This window comes from Bos indicus, chromosome 7, assembly GCF_029378745.1.
Source record: "Bos indicus isolate NIAB-ARS_2022 breed Sahiwal x Tharparkar chromosome 7, NIAB-ARS_B.indTharparkar_mat_pri_1.0, whole genome shotgun sequence".
Lineage (NCBI taxonomy): Eukaryota > Metazoa > Chordata > Mammalia > Artiodactyla > Bovidae > Bos > Bos indicus.
This window is the reverse complement of record NC_091766.1, coordinates 42,741,733-42,768,215: the sequence shown is the minus strand read 5'-3', so window position 1 is coordinate 42,768,215 and position 26,483 is coordinate 42,741,733. Positions and strand designations below refer to the sequence as shown.

Below are 26,483 nucleotides of genomic sequence, written 5' to 3'. Positions count from 1 at the left end.
TCACCTTCATCAGGAGACTCTGGTTCTTCTTCACTTTATTTTTGCTTTTCTTTCTGTTGCATTGGGAGACTGACTTAAGAAAACATTGGTAAGATTTATGTCAGAGGATGTTTTGCCTATGTTCTCTTTTAGCAGTATTTTCATGACATGTCTTATATTTAAGCCAACCTGAGTTTATTTTTGTGCATGTGTATGGGAGTGTGCTAACTTCATTGATTTACACATGGCTGTTCAGTTTTCCCAATGCCACTTGCTGAAGAGACTTTCAGTTCAGTTCAGTTCAGTTCAGTTGCTCAGTTGTATCCGACTCTTTGTGACCCCATGAATCGCAGCACGCCAGGCCTCCCTGTCCATCACCAACTCCCAGACTTCACTCAAACTTACATCCATCGAGTCGGTGATGCCATCCAGCCATCTCATCTTCCATCATCCCCTTCTCCTCCTGCCCCCAATCCCTCCCAGCATCAGGGTCTTTTCCAATGAGTCAACTCTTTGCATGAGGTGGCCAAAGTACTGGAGTTTCAGCTTTAGCATCAGTCCTTCCAAAGAAATCCCAGGGCTGATCTCCTTTAGAATGGACTGGTTGGATCTTGCAGTCCAAGGGACTCTCAAGAGTCTTCTCCAACACCATAGCTCAAAAGCATCAATTCTCCGGTGCTCAGTTTCTTCACAGTCCAACTCTCACATCCATACATGACCACTGGAAAAACCATAGCCTTGACTAGACGGACCTTTGTTGGCAAAATAATGTCTCTGCTTTTGACTATGCTATCTAGGTTGGTCATAACTTTCCTTCCAAGGAGTAAGCGTCTTTTAATTTCATGACTTTCTTCCATTCTTGCTTCCTCTAAGATTAACTGACCGTAGGTGGGGGTGTAATTCTGGGCTCTCTATTCTGTTCCATTGATTCATGCCTGTTTTGTGCCGATACCATGCTGCTTTGATGACTGCAGCTTATACTACTGGGGAAGAAACTTTCAGACCTGGAACACATCCCTCTCTCCATCCCTCCGTCTGCTGCTGTTGTTCAGTTGCCAAGTCATGTCAGACTCTTTACGACCCCAAGAACTGCAGCACACCAGGCTTCCCTGTCCCTCATTTTTGATGATTCTTGTTAAAGCTCCCTCCAAGGAGTCTCCTCTGGTCCCCTAGGCTTACTCAAGCCCTTTCCCTCTGTTGCTGCCACGTGTGATTATACAGAGCCTCACTGTCACTGTGTCTTGTTGGTTTACCCTCCTACTTCACTGGACCTCTGGTTGCCCAGTACCCAGTTGAGGGCTGCAGGGGACACTGAGTGACTGATTAACCAAGCTGATCCCTTATCAGTGAAGACCCTCTCTCCAAGGGCCTGAACCCTCAATCTGGATGATGTACATCAATGTGAGTGGGGAGCTCATGACTCATGCAACTTGTGACTCATGCAGAGAAGAGAGCAGGGCAGGCCTTCTAAGACCGGTTATCTCCTGGCTGGTAGGCTCCCCCAGGGCTGGACTAGCGCTTTCACGTCAAGCATCCAGCACCCAGTTGACACTGGTGTCAAAATCAGATTGAAAAGGACCAGGGCTGAGTCCTAGGTCTCCCCCACATCCATTCTTCCTGGTTTGTGTGAGCCTGAAACCTGTGTGCCTCCTCTCTACTTTGCCCATATTCCCCAGCCATCCACCTCTGCTCTAGCCACCATCCTAGTCTCTGCTTTGCCCCCTCTGTCTACACCTTCCACCCTGATGCCCTCAGCACATCTCTGAGACGCAAAGTATGGGGAGTCCTTGTCTGGACCCTCTTGTTCACGCACTTCACCGCCAGCGCAGGCCCACAATGTTTCATCGATTAGATACAACTCATGAAAACAACAGGTCCAGAGCCAGTGAACCGGCTGGGCTCCACCTCCCCTGCTGACACTGGGCACTCGGGTTCCAAGCCCCCAGTGAGATCCGTCGTCACTGGTGCAAACGTGCGGAAAGTTCTAGAACCACGCTGCCCAGATTTAAGTCCTTTTAAGGGGTGGGGGTTGTCTCTCCGGGGCTCGGGATCCTCAGCTGTAACACTGGGGGGGGCACTATGGCTTGGAAGGAGGACTGGGGACCCGCGCTTAAGCTCTGCTTATCAGGAATCGGCACTTCCATCCAGGGTGCCCCCACCTTCCAAGCCGAGGCCAAGGTCTATGGAAACCCGCGCATCCCAGACCGCGCACCTACTACGCGCCGGCTCGCGCCCCGCCCCGGCCCCGCCCCCGACCCCGCCCAGGCGCCCCCCCGCCGGCCCCGGCGCTTCAGCCAATGAGCGCGTGGCCCCGCATCCGGGGATCCCGGCGCGGCCGCCGCCTCCCGCGCACACACGGCCATGGCGGAGGTGAGTGAGCGGGCCGGGGGAGCCGGCCCCCGCCCCGGCCCGCGCCCCCGCTTCCTGGCCGGGCCGCGTGGGGGCCCCGGGCGCCAAGGCCCCGGGCCGCGGCGCGGAGCCGGGACACAATACGGCTCCCGTCGGAGCCCGAGGGGCGCGGGGCTCCATCGGCAGTCGCCCCCGGCCCGGGTCCCCCCCTCCCGGGTGCCACATCGCGGGCGGCAGTGCGCATGTGCGGCGCGGGGGTCCGGGGCGCGGGGTGGAGCGGGGGTGGCGGGGAGGGGGCGCGCGCCCACAGTTTCCCGCCCCCCGCCCCCCGCCCCCGGCGCCCGCCCCGCGTCTGCCAACTTCGCGGAGCGCGCTTTCCCACCGGACCCTGCCTCACCGGACCTCCGCCCGCTGACCCCACCAGCGGCGCTGAAGCCCCTCCCCGCGGCGCTCTCCCTGCAGAGTCGTGCCCCATCCGGCCCTCAGCCCCCTGACCCTACCCACCCCCGATCCCGCGGCTCTCCCCGTGCAGAGTCGTGCCCCCTCCGGCCCCCAGCCCCCTGACCCTACCCAGCCCCCACCCACCGGCGCTGACCTCGCGGAATCTTGCTCCCTCTAACCCTACCCACTCCCCACCACCCCCCGGCGCTGGTCCCGCGGAGTCGCGCTCCCGCCGGATCCCGGGACCCCGCGCAGGACTCGAGCTCCTACCTGGGGCTAGCCCGGCCCGGAGGGCTGCTTTTTCCCGCGGCTTGAAGTTGCTTCGCGGAGCCTCCTCTCTCTGTCCGCAAAGCGGGCCCAAGACCCCGAATCCTTGGGGCCGGACCGATGTTGGAGTTCAGAGTGTTTCGGATTTGAGGATCTGTGGGGTTCCGGGCTATGATGCTTGAGCAAACTCAGCTGGGATCGTCGAGATCCAGACACCCGGTAGCTTCGTGGCAGGTCGAACCAGGGATCAAAAACTTTCACTTTGAGGGCTTTTTGGAATGTTGGATAAAGCAGTGCGAACCTGCTCTCACCTTTTAGGGCTCTAGAGAGGATGAAATGAATAACGCATCTGCTAGGGACTCAGCAGACTTGACTCTTAGCGCAGACGGTCAGTGTGGGGACTCTAGGCAGGTCCCTGGACTCAGCAAGTGATTCTCACGCAGTGGGTGAGGCTGCCCAGGCCCAGAGAGGAGCAGACACTCGCCCGGGTCCTGGGATGCTCGGCCTGATCCGGGAGCCACGTTGGGCTGTATGTCTTGGCGCTGAGTGGATGGGTGTTGTGGAGGGTGGAACTGGCCATTCTCTCCCACCATTGACTTTCGCAGGGGCAGCAAGAGGCCCTGCGTTTGTGCCAAAGAGGGTGTGGGCATACCAGTGTAAGGCCAGACCTCCCCAGCCCATTCCTGTCTTATATGCGGGTGGCTGGACCCAAAGGGCCCTTCCAGAGTAGTTCTCTTTCCTTAGAGGGCATTTGGGGAAACAAGCCTCCTGGGCAGTGGCTGTACTTATGGGATGGAGGTAGAAGTCAGGTCTCCTGACAGCCCAGCAGGGGCGTGGCTGTCCATGTGTGGGTCTGCCTCAGGGGCCAGCAGTCTTGGCCAGGCAGATAGCCCTGTGTGACAGGTGGGTGGGACAGACTCCCCAGCCAACCTGCCCTGAGTGGTGCGTGGTTTGGCTGTTGACTCTGCCCTGTCAGGGCTGCCAGGTGTCCAGTTTGGGGTGAATTGAAACTGGTTTCTTAAAAAGAAAGCCAGTGGGAGGCCCTGAGGGCCTGGCAATGAGGGACAGCGGGTATGCAAATGCCAGTGGTGGTGGGCACGGCTGGCCTTTGCCCGGGAGGCTGCCCCTGTCTCTGGAGCCTTTCACTCTGCGCTGCCTTGGGCCAGTCTCTGAGTTGAGGACCCACAAGATCTTGGCTCCGTGCTTGCACAGAGAGGCTGAGCCTTGTGCAGTTCCTGTCTTGATCCAATACGAATGGTAATTTCTGACCAAGCAGTGAGTGCTGATTTTTCTCATCACCAAGGTAGCCATCAGCACCCTGAGAGAAGGTGGGGTGCTTCTTATTTTTTGCTTGCGGATCCCAACTTAATCTTTAAAAAGCTGAGTCTGCTGTCCGTATCTTGTGCTTAAAACATGGCTTTTTGTTGTCCTTAGGGTAAAGTGTGTCTTTTCCCTGTGATCCTCAGCCAGTGGCCTTGTTCTCCGAGGACCCCCTGCACCTTCTCCACCCCGGGTTCCTGTCTCCCTGTGGCATCTGCACCCGTGGGGGCATGGCTGTGCAGTGGTGTCTGCTGCCCTGCAGGCCTCTGTGGAGTCAAACACGCAGGCCTCCTTCACCCCTGCTGCGGGGCCTCCACCCTGTTTTCCCCCCTCAGTACCCTGCACCTCTGCTGTTGGCTAGTGTCCCCAACTAGGCGGGTGACTTGCCGAGACTGGCAGGCAGAACCTGTTTGCTGATTGCTGTGCCCCTGGGGCCTCCTACGGCCCCAGCCCAGAGCAGGTGCTGCATGGGCTGTCAGTCAGCAGTGAGGTGCTGGGCGGCCCAGTGGGACCACACACCTGCTGGGGGCCGGGGGTTCTGGCTAACTGCTGCTGTGTGATGAGCCACCTCTCCAGTCAGTTTCTCAAAGCAGCCAGTGCTGCTTAACTACCTGTCCCAGCTTGGAGGTCTGGCTGGTCCCGCCCATGGCTGTGGCTGGTTGGTGGCTGGGCTGAGCTGCCCATGTGTGGCTGCAACGCTAGCGTGGCCTGCCCTTGTGGCTTGTGCTTCCTCACAGCATGGCGGCTGGTGGAAATTACACTGTTTTTCACAGCCTAGACTTGGGGGTCATGTGGATCCCTCCCACAAGAGTCCCAGGCCCGGCCATTGCACAGGGAGGGGGTGGAGGACTCCCCTCTGGAAGGAAGGCATGTGGGTGTCCCATGCTTGGAGGAAGAGCCTGTGGGTGGGGTGCCTGGTTCGCCAAGTGGAGGATGACCCCGATGTTTCTGTGGGTGAGCTGGACCCAGACACTGCTCTGACCCTTCCAGCTATGCCTCTGTCCTGTCTGAGCCTCCACCGAAGGCAGGGCAGAGCCCCTCCTCCCTCCTGACTGAGCCCCCCGCCCCCCCAATCTGGGCCCCAGGCCAAGGCAGGGCAAGGCAGCTCCCCACCCTGGGCTTGTTCTTTATCCCCACAGTGCTGTCTTTCCTTCTTTCTAACCCTGATTCTCCCCCCTTTTTTCTCCTTTATAAACATTTTTAACTCGGAATGCCCTTAGCCAGCTCCTCATCTGTTTCCTTTTCCCACCTTTGCAAAACAGGGGCCATGGGCTCCAGAGTGCTCTGAATGGGGTGGGGGGAGGGTAAGGTGGACAGGATGCTGGGAACCCACTGCTGCACATGGGCCTGGCTTGAAAGTCGGTGTTGGGGCAACTGTGATGCTCTCAGAGCTGCCTGAGGTGAGCCTGGGGATCTAGGCCTGGGGGGAGGCTGAGCAGACCCAGCCTTCCCCCTGTCCTCTGGCCCCTGCTCCCCCTGCTGCTGTCTGGGCTCCCCTGCCAGCGCCCCAGGGCAGACCCCAAGGTGGAGGGGGCACGGGGCCAAGCCCTTCTCCGACTGTCTGCTGCTGTCCTCATGCTCAGGCCTTGCCCAGAAGGAACATCTCTGGGCTGGCACCTGCAGGTGGCCTGTGACCTGTGGCCTGCAGGCTACTGGCCCCTTCCTGGAGCGGGGCAAGGGTGTCACTCTGGTGCTGTGTCCAGGCTGCTCCCTCGCTCCCTGTGTTGTTACCTCCTGCCCCAGGTTGGGGGGCTAACCTTCTTAAAGCGGCCTGTGTGGGAGGACTCCCTCTTAGAACGCGGGGTGCTCCTGGCAGAGCACTTGGGGTGCCCCTGGGCACCTCCTCCCTCTTAGAACTTGAGGTACTCCCACCGAACACTTGGGGTGCCTGGTATACTTCCTCATAGAACTTGGTATGCTCCTGAGAGAGCGCTTGGGGTATTCCCCCGTATACTTCCTCTTAGAACTTGGGGTGTTCCCGGCCAAGCTCTTGGGGGCTCCCCTATACTTCCTCCCAAAGAACTGGGCCGGTCTCCTGACAAGCTTCAGACTTCTCCTCACCTTGGTGTTTCCAGGGCTCCGGCTTGCTCTGCCTCCTGGCTCTCTGTGGCTTTACTGACCATTTGTGTACTTTTGTTCATGCTCCCAAGAAGAGTGACAGTTCTGTTAAGCGTTTCTGAGTTCCAGAGCTGGAGTTTGCGCTTGTAGTTGTACCATTTACATGCTGTGTAAGCTTTACTGAGTGACTTGACCTTTCAGAGATTTCAGTCCCATATTTCTCTAATGAAGAAAATGATTACGCAACCTCTTGACTCAGGAAATCAGCATGGAAATTCTTACTAAACTTTTTTCTAAAATTTAAAGTTTAGTTTATTAACTATTTTAATCTTTTTTTTTTTTTGTAAACAGCTTTACCGAGGTATATGTAGTTCATTTACTTTACAGTTCACTCATTTTAATGTGTCCAATTCAGTGGTTCTTCATATAGTCAATTGTGCAGGCATCACAAAAATTTTAGAATCTAAAAATTTTAGAACATTTTTACCAGCCCAGAAGAAACCGTGTACTCCTTAGTCATCTTTCTTCTCCCCGCCAGCCCCAGACAACCAGGAACCCACTCCCTGTGTCTGTGGATCGTCCTATTCTGGACGTTTCCCATCAATGGAATCACACCCTGTGTGTCCTTCTGTGTCTGCTTCCCTCACTGACCATCATGTTCTCAGGGTCCATCCATGTAGTAAGAGTGTCAGGGCTTCTCTACTTTTCAGGGCTGAGTGATATTCCACCTGATGTCTCTCTGGGTTCTTTCCTCCTTTGGCTATTGTGAGTCAGACTGCTGAGAACACTTGTGAACAGGTCTTAGAGTGGATGAACATTTCCGCTTCTCGTGGGTGTTGTCAGGGAGGAGAGGCTTGACTTTTCCCTCTGCCTCCCTGGGTCCCGGCTGCGGCCCCGTGGTTCAGGCTGACAGGGGCAGGTTCACAAGAGAGAAACAGCAGCTTGTTAGGCAGGTGGTGTGTGTCACGCGGGAGAACCCTGTGAGGAGTCCCCTGGAGGGTGTGAACAGCAGGGTGGTCAGTGCAGAGGGAAGGCCTTGACCTTCAGAGGCGGTGCCTCCTGGGTAGAGGGCTGAAGGGCTGGTCATTAGGCTGTGTGTGCTCCGGCCCTGCACACAGGTGGTCGGTCTGCTTTCCCGCTGGCTTCCACGCTTGACACTGCGCCAGGGCAGTGTGTCGGGGTTCCCCCAACCCCCGGTGTGCTCCTTGCGCTGTCCACTGCAGGTCCCCTCCCAGGGGCCACGTCCCCACACTTGGTGTCATGTGTTCTCCTGATCTCAGTGTGCTCACTTGTCCTCCTGACATCGAGCCTTGTTTCCATGTACCGATTGGCTGTGTGTGTAGCTCTTTGGAGGCTTTGCCTGTTTAAAAATCCGATTTCCTTTTTCTTGATGACCTGTAAGAATTCTTTACATATTCTAGATACAAGTCCAGTTTTAGAGCTGCGTGATTTGCACATATCTTTTACTGATCTGTGGGTCACCTTTGCACTTTGATGATGCTGCTGTTTGAAGCACAGAGAGTTTTAATTTTGATGAAATACAATTTATCTGTTTTTTCTTTTGTTGTTGTTGTTTTTTATGTCTTACCTAAGAAACCGTTGTCTGGTGAGAAAGACTCATTGCCTTGGTTTCTTCTAAGAGTTTGATAGTGTTAGCTCTTATGTTTAAGGTCTTTGATCCATTTTGAGTGAATTTTTGTGTGGTGTGGGAGAGGACTTGAACTTTATTATTCTGTGTGTGGATAGCCAGGTATCCCAGCACAATTTGTTGAAAAGACTGTTTATTACATGTTGAATTTTTCTGTCACCCTTTAAAAAATTTGCTTGCCTGTAAATATGTGGTTTACTTCTGAATCCTCAGTTAATTTGGTCTGAATATCTCACCTTATGTCAACACCACACTGTTTACATTACTGTAGCTTTGCAGTACTTTTGAGGTCAGGAAACATTCTTTCCCCTCAAGATTGTTCTGGCTGTTCAGGGTCCCTGAGTTTTCTTGTGATTTTTGGGACAGTTTCTGCGTGGAGGCCAGTTGGGGTTCTCATAGGCCTGTCATTGAACCTCTAGATGAGTTGAGGAACGTCAACATCTTGGCAGTTGTAAGTCTTGAGCTAGGAATATAGTGTTTTTCCATTTTATGTAGATATTTAGTTTCTTTCAACATTCTTTGCACTTTTCAGAGTATTAGTTTTGAACTTCTTTTGCTCCTTTTATCTCTTAAGTATTTTATTCTTTCTGGTGCTGTTGTAAATGGAATTGTCTTCCTTGTTTTCTTTTTAGATTGTTTGTTGCTACTGCATGTGAGTAAAGTTTCTGTGGCTTATCTTATGTCCTGCAGCCTTGCTGAACTCCTGTACTGGTTCCAGTCTCTTCAGTGGATTCTTCAGTATCTTCTGCGTCCCAGGTCATGATGTGTTTTTCCAACTTGGATTCCTTTCATTTCACTTTCCTGCCTTCTGGAACCTCCAGGACGGCATTGTGTAGGCAGTGCCCTGGTCTCGGGGAGGTGGCAGTGGCTGGGGTTGGGTGGAAGTTCCCTCGCAAACCTCGTGTATTCAGCGTTTCCATCATGAAAGGGTGCTGGACTTCAGGTGCTGTGTCTGTGCGTCTGCTGAGACGATGCCGTGGGTGTGTGTCTTGTCTGTGCTGTGGGCAGTTGTTGCGTTGGGTGTCACCTGTGTGTTGCGTCCGTGTGCTGAGCCACTCCTTGTCACTGTGTAGTGTTCTCTGCATGTTGCTGAATTCAATTTGCTTGTGTTTTGTTGGGGGAATACTGTGGTTCTGTTTATAAAAGTTATTGGTCTAGTTTTCTTGTTCTTAATAAGCTTTTGAATGTCGTGATAATGGTAGCTGTTGTACAGTTTTTTTTTTTTTAAATGTAGTTCTAAAAATTTGAGGTATAATTTATGTCCTTCATAATATCCCCATCTAAAGTATTGAATTCGGTGGTTTTTAGTATGTTAACAAAGTTTTGAAACCTTCACCCTTACCACCCCAATAGAAGCCCACCCCCATCAACAGATACTCCTTCCCCAGCCCCTGACCACCAGGAACCCACTCTGTGTCTGTGGATCAGACTGTTCTGGACGTTTGTCGTTAGTGGAATCACATCCTGTGTGTCCTTCTGTGTCTGCTTCTCTCCCTGAGCATCTTGTTCTCAGGATCTGTCCACGTGGTAGCGAGTGTCAGGGTTTCTCTCCTTTTCATGGCCGAGGAATATTTCATCATAGGATGGACCATGTCTTCTTTATTCATTCACCTGTTGTTGGGCATTAGGGTGTTTACACCTTTGGGCTGTTGTGAGTCACACTTCTGTGAGCACATGTATATACCTTCTAGTATGGACATATGTTTTTGGTTTTTTGGGGTGTGTACCTAGCAGTAGAGTTAATTGCTGGGTCATTTGGTAACTGTTTATGTTTGGAGGAATTTCCCGATTTCTCCGTGGTGGCTCTTTGCGTTTTGAACATGACGTTTCGAAGGCTGGGCCCTTTTTGTGGCTGTGGTGTCAGCACCTGGCTGCAGGTGTTGGCTGGGCTGTGTGTGGGCCTGGCTCACCTGACACTGTGTCCTGGCCATGATCAGCCGCTGGTGGCTGGCTGATCCAGGCTCCTCATGGTGCCCACAGGTGCTATTCCCACCTGGAGGAGGGTCTGAACTTGGTGGTGGCAGCCCTGTGCCCTCTGAGGATCTCTGCCTGGGCACTTGGACTCCAACCGTGACTGAAAGTCTGGCCCACTGTGCCCCCACTGCCAGCCAGTGGAGGTTGCTCCTGTGGCCCTGATATACCCTGGGGGTCAGCTCTGACCATGGCCAGGCCATCTGGCTACCTGCGGGCCTTAACCCTGCTCCTCTCCTCCACAGGCCTCCTCACTGGAGAGGCAGAGCCCTGGTGCGGCCTCCTGCCTGCCTCACAGTCTGTGCCCTGGAGAGCCCAACTTGCAGACCACAGCAGGTACCTAACCCCCCACCCCTCCCTGGATCGCCAGGGCCTCAATGGGGGCAAGGGCAAGCCAACTGGTGGTCAGGACCTCCCTCTTGGCCAGGTCCCCCCTCCAGCTGGGGGCGGGGGCTGCAGGAGGGAGGGTGCTGGGTAGGCACCGTCTGGGGGCCCTGTGCCTCCCCAAACTGGCCACCGGCCCCTCCTGTCCGGCTTCCGGAGGCTCCAGCCCCTCCTGTTACTCTTGGGACCCACATGGAGACCTTCACTATTTATTTCCTGCTGGGGTGGAGTGAGACCTGGCTGTGTCCTTTCTTGTTTCTTTACAAGTCACTGTACTGAGGCGCAGCATGGAGATACAGCAGTGAGCACATCCTGGGTCTTTGGGGAAGGCTCCAGATCTGGTCAAGTCCCCCAGCTACTGGGCTGGGACCAGAGGAGGGTGGGGCATTTGTTGGGCGGCTGTGTGGACATACACGTACGTGCATACACCCACACAGCCCCAGGGCCCGTGGGCTTCTCTACCCCATGGTCTCAGTCGTAGCACGAGGTTTGGGACAGGCGCAGAGCTCACCGGGTTGCTGTCCCCCACAGTGGTGTCCATGGGCTCTGCGGACCATCAGTTCCACTTGGCGGAGATCCTGTCGCAGAACTACGGTGTCCGGGAGGAGCACGAGGGTGCAGCGCGGGGCCCAGAGAAGCCGGAGGAGGAGCTGGAGAAGGACTTCGTCTCCCAGGTACCCAGCAATGCAGTCAGGGCATCAGTGACCTTGCAGCTGCTTCATGTGTCTGCTCGGTCTCCGAGCCCACCTGGCTCTGTCAGCAGAGGCCTGGCCACACCAGCCGGTCCTGCCTTCTTGGGGTGCTGGGCTCCAGACCAGCCAGCCTGGAGAGTGAGCCCACTGTTCTCCAGCTTTTTGACTCCAGACCCCCCCTTTTGTGTTCTTAACAATTATCGATGATCTCAAGGAGCTTTGTTTATGTAGGTGATGCAGCAAACCCATTGTAAGTAGAAAGAACACATTTTTGAGAAAATATAACTGTTTTCCAAACCAAAAAAAATAAGGGAAAAGAGTGAAATAGTTTTACATTTCTGTAAATCTCTGTGAAATGCTGTCTTTAGGCAGAGGTCAGTCTGTTGCGGTCTGTCTCTTAGGTTAGAGAGTGAGTCTTGCCTCTTACAGATCCGTTCATGGAAAAGGCAGGAGTATTTACCAGTCTGTTGACATAGTTGTGGATGCTTTCTGATGCTGCAGCAGAGTGCGGCAGGTGGCAGCCTCATGGGCTGGACCCTGTGGCCATATCCGATGAACTCTGTCCTTGTGTTAGGGTCCACTGGTCTTGACCTTGGAGTAGTCCTGACCCTGGGGTGGCCCTGACCCTGGCAGCCCTGACCCCAGAGTGGTCCTGACTCATGTGTGATCTTGTCACCTTCTGTGTGGATGAGATGCTGGCTGGGTGCTGGTTCCATGATGTGTAAGTCCTGTGTGTGTGCACAGAGTCCGCCATGTAAAATCTAGAGAGCGCACGTGTGTCAGCCCCACAGAATGGGATGCTTTAAACAGCAGGTTTATTTTTGTGCTGTTTGGGGCCTGGAAGCCCCAGACAAAGGCTGGCCTGGCATGTCTGCAGGGCGCTGCTCAGCTGCAGATGCGGCTTCTTGTGCGGCGTCTCCAGGGTGAGAGCAAGCTCTCTTGGTCTCTTGTGAGAACACTGGCCTCCTGGGTCAGGGCCCTGTCCTGTAGCCTTAATTAATTAATTAATTTTTGGCTGTGTTGGGTCTTTGTTGCTGTGCACGGGCTTTCTCTAGTTGCAGCAAGCGGGTGCTACTCTCTAGTTGAGGTGTGTGTACTTCTCCAGTCATAATGGGGCTTCATCATGTCAGCTTGGAGGTGGGGCACACAGACCTCAGTTTGTTAAAGGTCAACACTGACCTCACCAGATGTATTTCAAGTACTGGGACCAAAGAGTAGTCACTGGACATTTATTTAGCTTGGTGCCGTGTACCCCTTAGTACTGCTGCTACTGCTGCTAAGTCACTTCAGTCGTGTCCAACTCTGTGCGACCCCATAGATGGCAGCCCACCAGGCTCCCCCGTCCCTGGGATTCTCCAGGCAAGAACACTGGAGTGGGTTGCCATGTCCTTCTCCAATGCATGACAGTGAAAAGTGGAAGTGAAGTCCCTCAGTTGTGTCTGACCCTCAGCGGCCCCATGGACTGCAGCCTTCCAGGCTCCTCCTTCCATGGGATTTTCCAGGCAAGAGTACTGGAGTGGGGTGCCATTGCCTTCTCCGCCACTTAGTACTAACTTGGTCTTAAAACCAAAACATGTCTTCGGTTCAAAAAGGAGAGAACAGTTTTAAAGAGTTCAACTTGAATTCAAAACCTCTCAAAAGTAACCGAAAAAAAAAGTCAGCTATTCTTTAGCTGAATACCTTATCTAATTTCCTCAGGGGAGCTCCCTGGTGGTCGGGTCATCAGGACTCTATGTTCTCACTGGAGGGCTGGGCAGTCAGGACTCCGTGTTCTCACTGAAACACAGGGTTCAGTCCTTGATTGGGGAAGTGAGATTTGCAAGGCACATGGTGCAGCCAAAAACATCTTTTTCTTCAGATACAATTTTCATTCACTGATTAAGGAAAAGAAAGAACGTATAATAATATTCAAAGCAAAAGCTGAAACGCCTGCATTTTATATTCTCTTTCTAGCCTTACAGTGGGCATTGGGGTTTATTATTTTCATGCTGTCCGATCCAAGTTTTCCAAAATTGGGATATTCTGCTTGAAAGCGTTTATGCTGAGGTTTACTCTGGCGACAAGCAGTCAGTGGTTTCTCTTGAAGGAGCTGCTCCCTTGGTCCAAGACTGAGATGCCCTCTGGGGGGCTGAAAGGAGTTGGTAGACGAGGGCTGGACTTGGGGTCTGTTTGGAGTGAACCACTGGGACTGGTCATGGGGCTGATGGGCTCAAGGGCAGGGGGGCAGAGCCCCCAGCACAGTGCCCCTGACCTTGCCCTGCCCCCACAGAGCAGCGACATGCCCCTTGACGAGCTGTTGGCCTTGTACGGCTATGAGACCTCGGACCCCATCTCGGAACGGGAGAGCGAGGGCAGCGATACCGCAGCCCACCTGCCCGACATGACCCTAGACAAGGTGAGAGGAGGCTTCCAGGCTGGGCAGGAGGGCCCTGGACAGGTAGGGGTGTGGTCAGGAAGTGCGGGCCACCCACCCAGGGTCTGTGTGGCCAAGGGGAGGGTCCTGGGAGGGAGAGACACCGGGTCCCGAGCAGGTCTTGGTGGGGTCAGAGGGGAGGGGTTCTGACTGTCCTAGTTCTCAGGCAGAGGCACATCCCCTCCCCGGCTGGCAGCCCCGGGGATTGGGGAGAGCCGTCCCAGGTGCTCCTACAGGGTGGCTCATCCACACTGGCACCACCATGCTATTATCATTAGTGTTATTTGAGATTGTAAAAAAAAAAGTACAAAAATGTTCTTTACTTTCTTGTTAAAAGGACCAAATAGCGAAGGATTTGCTTTCAGGGGAAGAAGAGGAAGAAACACAGTCCTCGGCCGATGATCTCACCCCATCTGTGACCTCTCACGAGGCCTCCGACCTTTTCCCTAGTCAGAGTGGATGTAGGTGACCCCCGCTTCTGCCCCTGAGCTGCTGGGGGCTCAGACCTCGGGGCCCCTGGGGTGCCTGCTCTTCCTGGAGCCACTCTGGGCACCATCCCTGTGCGGAGGCTGGTGACCTGGGTTTATGCGAGGGGGGAGCATGTTGGTTCTTGTGGCTGAATGTCTGTTAAGTCCAGGGGATCTCGGGCCCTGACCCGGCCGATGGTGCGCTGTAGCAGGAGGTGTCGAGTTCCCGGCTCCCAGTGGGCTTAGGACCGCAGCAGAGCCCCTAGTGGACCCTGCTTCTGTGCCCTCTCGCCTCATCCCCTGGCTGGGGCCTGGGACCACCGCCTCTCAGTAGGGGCACGCCTGGGGGTCAGGTGGCTGGAGAACGGGGTGGGGGCCTGGGGTCTGCCAGGGTCTGTTGGCAGAGGGCACGTGCCTCACTGCTCCTCTTTTTCTGAAGCCTGCTTCCTGGCTGATGCAGACAAGGAGCCTGGCTCATCCAGCTCATCAGATGCTGAGGAGGACCCGCTTCCTGCCAACAAGTGTAAGAAGGTGAGCAGCTCTGACGCTGGAGTGGACTCGAGCCTGAGTTCTGTGGCCCTGGTCCTGTCCGGGGGCTCCCCCACTCCCTCCACCCCACCAGAGGACTGGCTATGCCGGACACACTGTTGCTCACATACCTGCACACTCCTAGGCTTAGCCTCAGAGCAGACAGGCAGATTCAGCCAGTACTGGCTCTGGGCAGTGGCCTGCAGCCCCCATCAGCACCGCTGTCCACCCTGACCCTCCTGGGTCTTTGCCTTTGCAGGAAATCATGGTTGGGCCTCAGTTCCAAGCTGACCTCAGCAACCTGCACTCGAACCGGCATGGTGAGAAGAGTAAGTGGGCTTCGGAGCTGGGGGGCAGGGAGCAGGTGAAACGTCATCCAGTCCTTCAGGAAAGACTTTGGTGTCCAGCCAGAATTGGTTCCCAGGTCCTCTGAGCAAGCCTGAGAGTCCCGGCCCAGCTCAGGTGCCCACCTAGGACAGCTGACCTTCAGGGTGCTCTGGGAGGTAGCTGCCCCTCCCTGCTGGCTGGCTGTGGGCCCTGAAGTTACCCCGAGTCCTTGCCCAGGGCTGCTGCACTTGTTCTCTTGGGTGTGTGGGCTCTCCCCACGTTGCCCACAGGTCAGTCCCTCATCTCATCCGGGGCTCTTCCCGCACGCCTGCCAGAGACCTGTGTTTTTCTGCTCTGCCCTGTTCCTGAGGGCACTTGCCATCTGACTTGATGTCTGTCTGTCTGTTGATCCCACTGGAATGTGGAGCTGGGCCTCCATTCTTTGAGGTAGAAATCATCGCTTCTGTGTACAGGTGCTGAGGTCGGGACGTGAAGGCAGGTACCTGTTGACTAGGATCTGTTTTTCTTTGCCCCAGGGCTCCCGCATGCCCTGGGCCGGCACTCTGAGCTCAGAGGCTTTTGAGACAATTCGGCAGCTGGGATTGGGGGATGGGATAGACGAGGGAGTTGGGGACCCTTGGTAAAGAGGGGAATGCCTTCCAGGGCCCGAATTTGGATGTGGGCTGGTGGGATGTGCTTGTTCCTCATAGGCAGTTTGGGTGAAGGATGGGAGACAGGAGGCTGTGGCTGAGCCGGGTCCCAGGATGTGCTGGCACACGGCCTCTCCCCAGAGGAGGCCGAGAGCTGAGCCTGTGCTGTCCTACAGGTCTGCCCTTGATCCCTGGGCCGGGAGCTGGCCTCTCCCTGCAGGGAGCCCTCCACACTGTGTGCACCGTGGGCGCTGTGGCATCAGGTCCCCTGTGTGCACGCCTATGTTGACTCCTCCTCTAGCCAGTCGGTATTCTGGTGGTTTGTGGTGTGGCCGTCTTGGTGGACACTCACGCTCATTTCTGGGGCATCATCCGTGGGCACCATGGGCCCTGCCAGTTGTGTAGGAGTTCCAGTTGCTCTGTGCCCTCCTCAGCCCTGGGTGGTCTGTCTTGGTGGGTATGGAGTGGGCCCTGCTGTGGCTTTAAGTGCTTTTTCCTCCCACTCGGTGTCTCCTGCAGGTTCCTGCCCAGGCCTTTCCCCTTTGAATGGAGTGCCTTCCTCTCCTGCTTTGCAGTGTCCTGGGTGTGTCCGTGGCTGGCTGTGTGCACTGCAGGCGTGTTCTCCCATCAGTGGGGTCTGATTTCAGTGAAGTCTAGCTTGTCTTTATTTTAGCCACAATTCGCTTGTGTGCTAAGAAGTCTCCAGACCCTCTTCTATGTTGGCGTCTGTGATCTAATTTAATTTTAACGTGTTGTGGGTTGGAGGTATGGGTCAGGGTTGACTGCCCCCCCACCCATCCCGCGGCAAGTCCTGCACATGGACATGTCCATCGTTCCCCCACTGAATTACAGGGGTGCCTCTATCAGAGATCAGTGTCTGCAAGGTCCCTCTGCTTTGGGGGTTTCTCTTGTTTTCTTTTTTCTGACCCAGGATTCTGACCACTCTGTTTTAATTGTTGCAGCTCTGAAGTAAGTCTGAGATACTGTGAAACCTCCAACATTGTAACTTTTGTCTGACCACTCTGTCTTAATTGTTGCAGTTCTGAAGTAAGTCTGAGATGCCCTGAAACCTCCAGCTTTGTAACTTGTTTGTGCATGCACAGAAGTTTTCAGATTAGCTTGTCCTTTGGTCTAGAAGTGCCTGCTGGGATTGATTAGGGTTGCATTGGCTCTTAAGGTTAATTTGGGGAAGAGCAACATGTTAATGATACTGACACTTCAAGTTTGTGAGTGTGGCTGACCTCTCTGTTTAGGTGTTCTTTAATTTCATCAGTTTCAGAGTTTTAAGGGTAGCAGTCTTGTGATTCTTGCTGGCAGAAATGCAGTTTGGATTCTTTTAGTTTAAACTTGTACACAGCGACTTAGCTAAATTCGCTTACTAATTTTAATGGCTTGTAGATTCTTTTGCATTTTTAAATGTAACCAGTCATATCATTTGTGTATGAAAACCTTTTTTCTTTGTGATCTTTGTATGTTTTATTTCTTTTTCTTGCCTCATTTCACTGACTCCAGAATATAAGAAAAAAGAAGTGGTGACTGAGGACATCTGTGTCTTGTTCCCAGATTTGGGGAGATGTTCAGTCATTCCCCACTTGGTGTAACCATAGAATTACATTTATTAGATGAGAAGGGTTCTTTCTGATTTTAGTAGCAGGCAATTTTTGCTGTGAATTGTCAGATACTTTTTCTGCCTCTACATCTGTGGTCATTTTTTTGTTGTTCTGTCGATGTAGTGAATTGGTAGATTTTGGGACATTAAACCAGCCTTGGATTCTGGAGTAAACTGTACCAAGTCACGAAATACTGTCTTTTATGATAATGATACATGTGTGTACAGTCGATCCTTTTTATTTGTAGATTCTGTATTTGTGCATTTACCCCATGGCTAAAGTTAACGTGTGGGCCCAGAATGAACACCTGTAGTGCTTTCAGGGTCATTTTTGGGTACGCACGTGTGCAGAGGGTAGAAACATCGAGTTGTCCAGGACACATGTTCCCGGGAAGGTTGACCCAGGGAAGCTTCCTTCTCTGTTCAGCTCTCAGCTGTCATCACAAGCCTCACTCGCGTCCACTGAACCCTGTGGTTTTCGCATTTTGCTGTTTAAAGCGGCCCCAGGTGTGGTGCTGGCTGCTCTTGGGGATCTTTTTTTTTTTTTTTTTTTTTATTTATTTATTTTTTTTTCTTTTTTTTTTGCTCTTGGGGATCTTGAGCACATGAGGGCTGAGGCGTGCCTGTCAGAGAAAACGCATGTGAGGTGAGCTTTGTCCAGGTATGAGCTCTTGCTGTGAACTCGGTGTTAGTGAGCCCACAACATGTATGAAATGAGGTGTCTTTAAACAGAAGCTCATGTGAACAGTTTGAGCTGTGTGCATGAGCTGAGCCCGTGCTTTGATCAGAGGCATGTGAGACCCTGACAACTGCGGGACCCTGACCTGTCCTCCCTGGAGCCTTGGTCTGTGCTCCCCACACTGTGCTGGCCACCGCCGAGCACTGCTGCCCCCAAGACGGGCTGGTACGTGTTGTCAGCCCCTTCCTTATACAGGGTTTTGCACGCATGTCCGTGGAGACACTGGCTTGTCATTTCTGTTCATTTTGTCCTCTTGGGGCTCTGGTTTCAGGGTTACCCGTCTTTGGGAAATGTTTGGGAAGTGCCTTTTTCTAGTGCCTGGAGGAATCTGTGTAAGACGGTTACTGCTGCTGCTTTAGATGTTGGAAGGGTTCTGTGGTGATGCTCTGTGGGCTTGGGGTTCAGTTTAGATTTTTTTGTGTGTGGAAGAGTCTGAATGATTAATTCAGTTTATATAAGTTGTATAAGTTGTGTCAACTTATATAAGTTGTATAAGTTGTATCAACTTATATAAGTTGATAAGTTATATTTCTGAGAAGTTTACCACTTTCACCTAAATTGTTCACTTTTCAGCAGAAAGTTCATAATATTCTCTTATTCTTTTCTTAATGTGTATAGGACCTGTAGTAATGTCTCTTTTTTGGGGTTCTGATAGTGGTAATTTGCATTTTTTGTTTTGTATTCTCTCTTGATCAGAGTTTTTGGAGTTTATATTAATTTTATTGCCCTTCACAAGGGACAGCTAATTTTTGGTTTGTTGCTGTCTCTCTGTCATCTGATTTCTGTGTAGCTGACTTTTATTTCCATCTTTACCTCCTTCCTTCTCTTTAGCTTCATCCTGTTGTTCTCTAGTTTCCCTTGTGGTACCTTCTCTGACTCTGGTTGTTTAGAAGCATGAGCACTGTAGATTCTCTGGTTCCCCTCCTGTTGCTCATGTTGAGCTGGAGTTCTCTGAGGCCCAAGGCTGTGCTCTGTTTTCTGTCCTCTGGGGTCAGGGGGCTGGGCTCTGTGGCCGGTGTTGTGAATGTTCCTTTGATGTCTGTCTGTCTGGTATTCGCACAGTACATTCCTTTCTGCCTTCTTATGCACAAAGTGTAGTTTTGTAAATGGAGTATATTGGGATCTGATTTTTGTCTGTTCACATGTTGAGTCCAGTCCTTATGTCCTCCAACCCCTGCAAGTAGGGGGTCATGTCTGCCATCGTGCTGTGTGTTTTCTGCCTCTTCCATCTATTCTTTGTTCCTTTATTTTGTCCTGTGTTTGATTCATCAGGTAATTTATTCTGTTGTTTTGTCCTCTTTGGACTCTGGTCTTAATGTCTGTGTCACTTTCACAGTGGTTACCCTGGTTCGCTCTGCATGGATGTCCCCCTTTTCCCCTTTACTTCAGGGGCTTCAGACAAAGTGACTCGTCCCACCTCTTCCCCAGCCTCCCTCGCACCAGCAGTTCGCAGCTGCGAGCATCTCTGCCCACGGCACCCACATGCTGCGATCCATCTCTCCAGCCTCCGTGGCCGGGAGGTGGAGAACTTTCTCTTCAGTGCTCCTTGTGCCGTTTTGCTGTGGATGAATTTTGAAAAATATTAATTTCACTTTCATTTTTGAAGACTATTTTCATGGGTGCAGAAGTCTAGGTTTTCAGGCTTTATCCTTTCAACACTTGACCAGCTTTACTCCACTGTCTTTTTGTGTCTGTTTCCATTGAGATTGTTTACTTCCCTTCTGCCTTCTCCTGTTTCTTGGGGTTCAGACTGTGGCGTGCCCTGAGCTCCTGGCTCTGTGGGTCAGAGTTGCCGTGGGCTTCCTGCCCTCCTCTCTCCACAGCTGGCCCAGGGCCTTGTCCTTGTGATTTGTGGCTCAGTTACCTGCATCTCAGGTGCTTGTCCATCTCACTCACTTCTCGAACTGTGTTCTCCTAAAGCTTCAGTTTGATACATTTGAACAAAATTCTTTGTGATGTCACTGATCATGTCATCTGCTGCTGTTGAAGCTCCCTGGTGATTCATAACTCACACACTGTGTTTTCCAGTCCTCGGATGCTTGTGTGATTCTTTTGAATGGCTTTCAGTTCTCTGCTGAAATTTTGCAGTTTTCTATTTGTTTTGTTCTTCTCTGCTGTCATCTTACCTCATGGATCATGGTTATTTTGAAATCCTGCATGTCAGCTCTGATGTCTCACTGTCCGTGGACTTATGTGTGGTTGCATGGTTCCTCTCACCCTGCTGTGACAGGTCAACACACAGCCTAGGTGGCAGGTGTCACTTTTTCTCTGGAGCGGCCTGCTCTCCCCTCTGGCTGACCCCCCTGGTCCAGCCTGGGACTTGGGTTGACTTTGGAGGTGGAGAGAAGTGGCTGCAGGTCCCTGGGCATCAACCGTGGAGTTGCTGGTCCCCCACAGGAGAGAGTCCAGCCTGGAGTGGGTTCCATCTTCAGCCCCTGTGCTGGGTGTTGGGCTTGTGTGTGTGGTTTAGTTTTTGGTCCCAGGGGCTCTTCCCTGGATAACTGAGAGGTCCTGGCACTGGAGTCTCCCTCTGCCTCTTCTCTGCTATGTGCTTTGCCCAGCTAGGGGCTGCCCACTGGATGCAGACTGCAGCCTGAGGGGAAGTCTGGCTTGGTGTGTGGTGCTGACTTGAGGGCTTTGGCGGCTGGGTGGCTCTGGCTTGAGCAAGGCTTTCACCCAGGTCTCACCGAACTTGCGTCTGGGCTCCACGTGTTCCTCCCTTGGTCCTGCCTTTCCCCTCCCTGAGCTCGCTCTGCACCTGCCTTCTCAGGGCTGGGGTCAGAAGTCCCCCTTCCAGCCCCGGTTAGTTGCTACCTCCTCTGGGAAGCTGGCCTTGATTTCTGGCCACTCGGTCCCCTCTGGCCTCTCCCTGTTCCCACCTTGGTGCCCAGAGCTGGTCCTGAGGGGCACAGAGGTGGAGGCCCTGCCCAGGCCACCAGTCAGGCCCTTGTCCTCTGGAGGGGCAAAGTTGGCCTCCCCTGCTCAGCTTCCTGGGAAGTGGTCAGAGGAGGTGACTTGCGTGCCTACACGTGACCTTGCCCCTTCTGCACAGTCTACGAGAACGAAGACCAGCTGCTCTGGGACCCCAACATCCTTCCCGAGAGGGAAGTGGAGGAGTTCCTGTACCGGGCAGTGAAGCGGAGGTGGCACGAGATGGCCGGGTCTCAGCTTCCGGAGGGAGAGGCCGTGAAGGACAGTGAGCAGGTGGGCTGCCTGTGGGGCAGAGGGACTGCCAGGCCAGAGGGGCGGGAGCCAACATGGTCCTGTGCTTGGGACGAATTCATTTGGAAACTGCTAGTGACGGGAAATGGTAGAGTGGACGCCCCCACCCCATCCATCTTCCCGTCCTTGTGGCAGTGTGAACCACCCCGTTGCCCCCTGAGGTGAGCGGGCAGAGGTCTCAGTGGCTGCCACCCTCCATCTCCCAGGCCCTGTACGAGCTGGTGAAGTGCAATTTCAATGCGGAGGAGGCCCTGCGGAGGCTGCGGTTCAACGTGAAGGTGATCCGAGGTGAGCGCTGGTCTGCCTGGGGGCCCCCTAACCCCTGCTCCGCTGCTGACTGCCCCACACCCCTGCAGACGGGTTGTGCGCCTGGAGTGAGGAGGAGCGCCGCAACTTCGAGCATGGCTTCCGCGTGCATGGCAAGAACTTCCACCTGATCCAGGCCAACAAGGTGAGTCCTGCCTGCTGCCCACGGCTCCCAGCCAGGGAGCTCCACCCGCAGCAGGAGGTCAAGACGAACCCCGCCCCCCCCAAGCTCCTGGCAGCTCTAGCTTCCTCCCGCCTGCTCCCCCGGAAAGGCTCCAGTCTGGGGATGGATCCGTGCTCACTGCCGATTCCCCAACTCCAACCCTACCTGCACTCCCCCTCAACTCCCTTGTCTGGGGACTAAGGGTTTCCACTTTCACTCTACCCAAGGACAAGGTTCTTCTGCCATGACACCCACGGGGTGTGGCCAGAGTGGCTGTCAGGTCCCAGGTCCACGTGCCCTTCCCCACACCTGTGTCATCCTCCTCCCCAAGCCCATATCCCTCTCATCCAGACCTGGGCCACTGCTGGTCTCCCTGTGTTCTGCACAGATGCTGCCCACCTGTGGCTCCCTGGCCTATGGCACAACCCCAGCCTTCCCCACACACAGCCCCAGACATCTGCCTGGCTGGGTGCCTGTGGCTTGTCTAGGGGCCTGACTCTCCCCCTTGTTCTCACGTGACTCCTCCTCCAGCCCATCATCCCTGACAGTTACCTTGCTCCCCTAGGGCTGGCAGGCCTGGTCCTCCCCGCCCTATGGGATGCTCACAGCTGGGGATTCAGTGTCTCCCCTACAGGGTTGGAGTAGGTGTGGGGCCCATGTGGGGCTGTTGTGGACAGGGATGGGCCCGAAACCAGGCCCAGCATGCCCAGGCCCACTGGTCTTCCCATGGGGGCTGCTTCTGCTCCTGAAGCTCCCAGTGTGGGCCCACTCCTACCCCACCTCCCCCAAACCCGCCCTCCCCCCCAGCCCCCAGCCCTCTCCCTGAGCACTTGGCTTAGGGTTCATGGTCTTCCTCCCACACGAGTCTCTAGTCAGCCATGATGGTGGCCTCCAGGAAGCCAGTCAGTCTTGCTTCTGGGGGTCGGGGGTGTTCTGTATGTCTCATCCCAGGCCCTCCTGGGCATGGGTGTCAGGTCCCGTGTTCTGGGCACAGCAGTGGGTTCTCCCATCAGCAGCTGGGCCACCATCTGCGGCATCTGCTCTGGGGTCTGCTCCTCCCTGCTGTCTGGGCAGTGGGGGAGGTAGGGCTGGGCTGAGTTGACTGGCACTCCCTGCAGGTGCGCACGCGGTCAGTGGGCGAGTGCGTGGAGTACTATTACCTGTGGAAGAAGTCCGAGCGCTACGACTACTTCTCTCAGCAGACACGGCTAGGCCGCCGGAAGTACGGCCCGTCAGGAAACACGTGTGTGCCAGGTGCCCACGGGTGCTGGGAGGGCACTGGGCCTGAGGCAGCCCCAGCCCTCACCCCTTCTCCCCGCAGGGATGCCGACCAGGACCTGGAGGGCAGTGACCCTGACGGCCCTGGCCGCCCCCGCTCATCGCCACCCCTGCCCTTGCCTGCCGCTGCCCATGGCCCAGGCCCTGAGCATGACCGCTTGGCCCAGATGCACACGGGTGAGTAGGGGGCAGGCCCTGTCCTCAGGGCCCCTCCTCCCTGATCTCCAACCTGGGCCAGTGGACACTGAAGAGCAGGGGTCTGGGGCCCCTGTCCTTCCACTCATATGGTCTCATAGGGCATCTCACACACGAGGCGCCCTTGGAGTCTGAGTCCACATGTAGGGGGAGCCCCATGTGGTCTGTGGCCCTGGGTGGGAGCCCAGGGGGCTGTTGTGCCCCCTCTGGCATCCAGGCCCAGGGCTGTGTGGGAGCAGGATGAGGCCCAGGTGGTTAGTGCAGTTGTGAAGGGACCACAGGGGATAAGGACCCTGGTCTCTGGGTCTGCAGGGCTTCCGTCGTCCTGGCTCCAGAGTGTGGTCGGGTCCCTGGTGTGCCCGGTGAGGCGCCTGCGTTCCCCTCACCTTCTCTGAATCTGCTGTGTCCTAGCCCACCCTGAGGAACAGGGTCATGTCCTTCCCACAAGTCAGGCCCCTCGTGTCCTCGTGTGTCTTACACGTTTGTGTGAGCGTTCTGTGAGGAGGGTCCTTGGCTTTGCTGGGCCCAGCAGGCTGGAGCCCACACAGGTTACCGCCTGAGGTGATCACGACCTCTGGGCCTGCGGACTATGGCTGCGTTGCCCTTGACTTGACGAGGCTGGGTGTGGGCACCGTGGGGGCTGGCCACAGCTGCGTTCTCCCCCCTCAGAGCCCCTGAGCATGGGCAGCAGCATGTCCCGGAGTCTTGGCGAGCCTGGGGAGGCCCTTGACGTACCCCCATCCTCGGAGCCAGGGCCTCGTTCGTTCCCGCCACTGGATGAGCCCTCAGCGCTGCCGTCGTCTCGGCGGCCCCCAGCCCTCGCTGAGCCGGCCTTCTTCCCGCCCGCCACGGCTGCTCCAGAGCCCGGTGCCAGCCCAAGGCTGGCTGTGGACTTGACCCTGCCTGAGGAGCTGCCGCTCGTCTCCAGCCACGAGGACACAGATGGAGAGCCTGAGGAGACCGTGGGCCCTCCGCAAGTGGCCTTGTCGGTGGCCGAGTTTGGACTCATCGGCATCGGGGACGTGAACCCCTTCCTGGCCTCCCACCCTGCATGCCCGGCCTCTGGGCTGCACTCGGAGCCCCTGTCACAGTGAGTGTGGCCCCCCAGACCCCCCATCTGCTGTGCCCCCACCTCAGGCCATGCTGAGGCCAGCGGGAGGGGCTGCCCCAGGGCCCGAGGGAGGCGTGGCCCCCGAGCAGGCTGTTGGTTTCTTTAGCTTTATTCTCTACTTTAAATTTGGCTTATTTATCTTTCTGACTAGGTAATACATTCGTACGGTTCAAAATCCAAAAAGGTACACACGGGGCCAGTGCCAGGCTGCTCCTGGCCCTGCGAGCCGCCAGCCCTCCCCGGGTGCCAGGCCTTGCTGCCTTGGGAGGGGCTGTCGGCAGTGGGGGTGGGTCTCCGGGAGGTAGGGTGGGCCCAGTGCTTGGGGGCTGCACTGATGTCTCCCATCTCTCCCGCTCTCCCCTGCAGCTGTAATGTGATGACCTGTTGATCCCTGGCCACAGGCGGGCGTGTAGCTGGACTGGACTTGGGGCCACTGCGAGGCCTGCCTGTCAGTCTTCCTGACCCCTCCTTTTTTTGTGGGCCTTGGGTGACGTCTTTTCTGCTCAGAACTCTTCGAGGACCAGGGTGAGCGGGGCCCTCCCATGCCACACACCACGTGACCCAGGCTCCACGCCCACCCTGGGATCCATCAGCCGGCCGGGCCTGGAGGGCCGGCCTGTCCAGCAGCAGAGGCCCTGCCAGGGACAGGGGAGACAGGCCGGATGCCGCACCACCAGCAGCCTCCGCCGGGCACCCTCAGCACTCTGCTCACTCGTCTCTTGCGCCCGGCTGGACTATGGGCCGCCCTGGCCCAGGCTTGGGGCAGCTGCTACTCGGTGCCAAACCCCGTGGGGCGCAGAGCCATATACCTCGACGCTGGCCCTGCCCTGCTGTCCGCCCGCTCTCCACTTCAGGAAAAGCTGCACTTTACGCACCCCACCCCCACCCCCTGGGTCCTTGGCTGCCTCGGGTGTGGGTCTGAGGACACGGGACTCACACCCCTCGGCACTGAGGCCCTTTCCGAGCTGCACCGGGGGCCCGGCTCCAGCCTATTTCCCTGACCAAGGAGGTTGTGTTTTTGTTGAGGTCCCAGCGGGACTGCTGGGGTCCTGGACCTTCTTCTCTCTAGCCGCCTTGTTTTATTTATGTTTCTGTTTACAAATGGGAGTGGGGTCCTCCAGGGGCAGGGCAGCGCTCCCACCCCGTGTCACCAGGGGGGCTTTGGCTCGAGCCATCCACAGGGCTGGACTCGACCTTCCCTTGCCCCACCAAGGACCACACTGTGAAGTGACACTGCCTTGACCCCCTTGCTGTTTTATTTATTAAACTTGGTTTGAAGCCCTGTGGGTGCCTTGTGGTGGATCAGGCGGGTGGGTGGCAGGAGGTGCCAGTCATTTGGTGGACCCCATGCTGGTCTGGCTTCAGGGACCTGGAGGCCTGGGGGTTGTGGGGAGCAAGCTCTGTGTCTCGATGATGGTGCAAGGGAGGCTGTCAGGTAAGTGGAGGCAATTCTGAGCTGGCACCTGATGGGGATGGACCTGCCTGTGGGAGCGGGTGAGAGGTGGGGGTGCCAGGCGGCAGACGGGCTGGGAGACTGCAGATGGATGGGCTGGACAGGGAGACTGCACCGGTTTCTCTTGGCTTTTGATGGCTGAGAGTCCTCACCCTGCCTTTGTTTCTCAAGCACTTATTTTTTTTTAACTTGGTATAAGAGTTGGAAATGACTTTGTGCCGGAACAATGGTAACATTTCAGGTTGGCTTTTTCTTCTCATGGCATCCTTGATGTCCCATTTATTCCTGGCTCGTCTTGTTATGAGAAGTTTGTCATTCTCACTTGTGTTTCCCAAACACGACATCTTTTTCTTTCCGACTGTGATTTTCTCTTTACGTTTGGATGTGGTGTGCCTGGTGTCTATCCTCTGTGGAGCTCCTAGGACCTGAGGGTCCGTGCATTTCAACCCTGATGGGGAGGTGGAGGGTGGGGATGGGGCTTCCCGGCTGGCTTGTCAGTCATTTTTGCTGCCCCTTCTGGGCTCTGCTTCTGGGTCCCCACTTACTTGGCAGAGCCCAGGTTGTCCTCAGACTGTGCATTGTCCTGTCCTCCCTGTGCTGCTTGCTCCCTCGCCCTCCTGCTGCTGCCACCGGCCACTGCCTGGCCCACCTTTGACACACACGTTGTATATTTCTTACTGGTTAATCAGTTTTTGGCTGTGTTGCGTCTTCGTTGCTGCACGGGCTTTCTCTAGCACATGGGCTTCAATAGTGTCCCCTGCATTGGCAGGCAGATTCTTTACCACTGAGCCACCAGGGAAGCCCCTGCTTTAGGCATCTTGATGTTGAGCTGGCCCTGCCTGCCCATATGCAGGTCCACTGGTGTCTATCCCAGACCCGCAGGCAGAATCACTGCCTGCACCCAGGTTCCCTG

General features: G+C 55.2%; 1 protein-coding gene across 2 annotated transcripts; it reads left to right on the top strand.

The window, feature by feature from the left end:
- The first annotated feature begins 2,303 nt into the window (after positions 1-2,303).
- Positions 2,304-25,401, top strand: MIER2 (MIER family member 2). Of its 2 annotated transcripts, none has more exons than XM_019964819.2 (14): positions 2,304-2,349; positions 10,279-10,369; positions 10,949-11,091; positions 13,379-13,504; positions 13,860-13,983; positions 14,429-14,520; positions 14,777-14,846; positions 20,895-21,046; positions 21,271-21,352; positions 21,421-21,515; positions 22,652-22,776; positions 22,855-22,988; positions 23,676-24,096; positions 24,484-25,401. In XM_019964819.2, the coding sequence occupies exons 1-14, from the start codon at positions 2,341-2,343 to the stop codon at positions 24,503-24,505; spliced, it is 1,686 nt and encodes a 561-aa protein (XP_019820378.1). In that variant the 5' UTR covers positions 2,304-2,340; the 3' UTR covers positions 24,506-25,401. The 2 variants fall into 2 exon arrangements, with proteins under 2 accessions (XP_019820378.1, XP_070649508.1); XM_070793407.1 differs by lacking the exon at positions 2,304-2,349 and adding an exon at positions 24,269-24,301.
- The last annotated feature ends 1,082 nt before the right edge of the window (positions 25,402-26,483 follow it).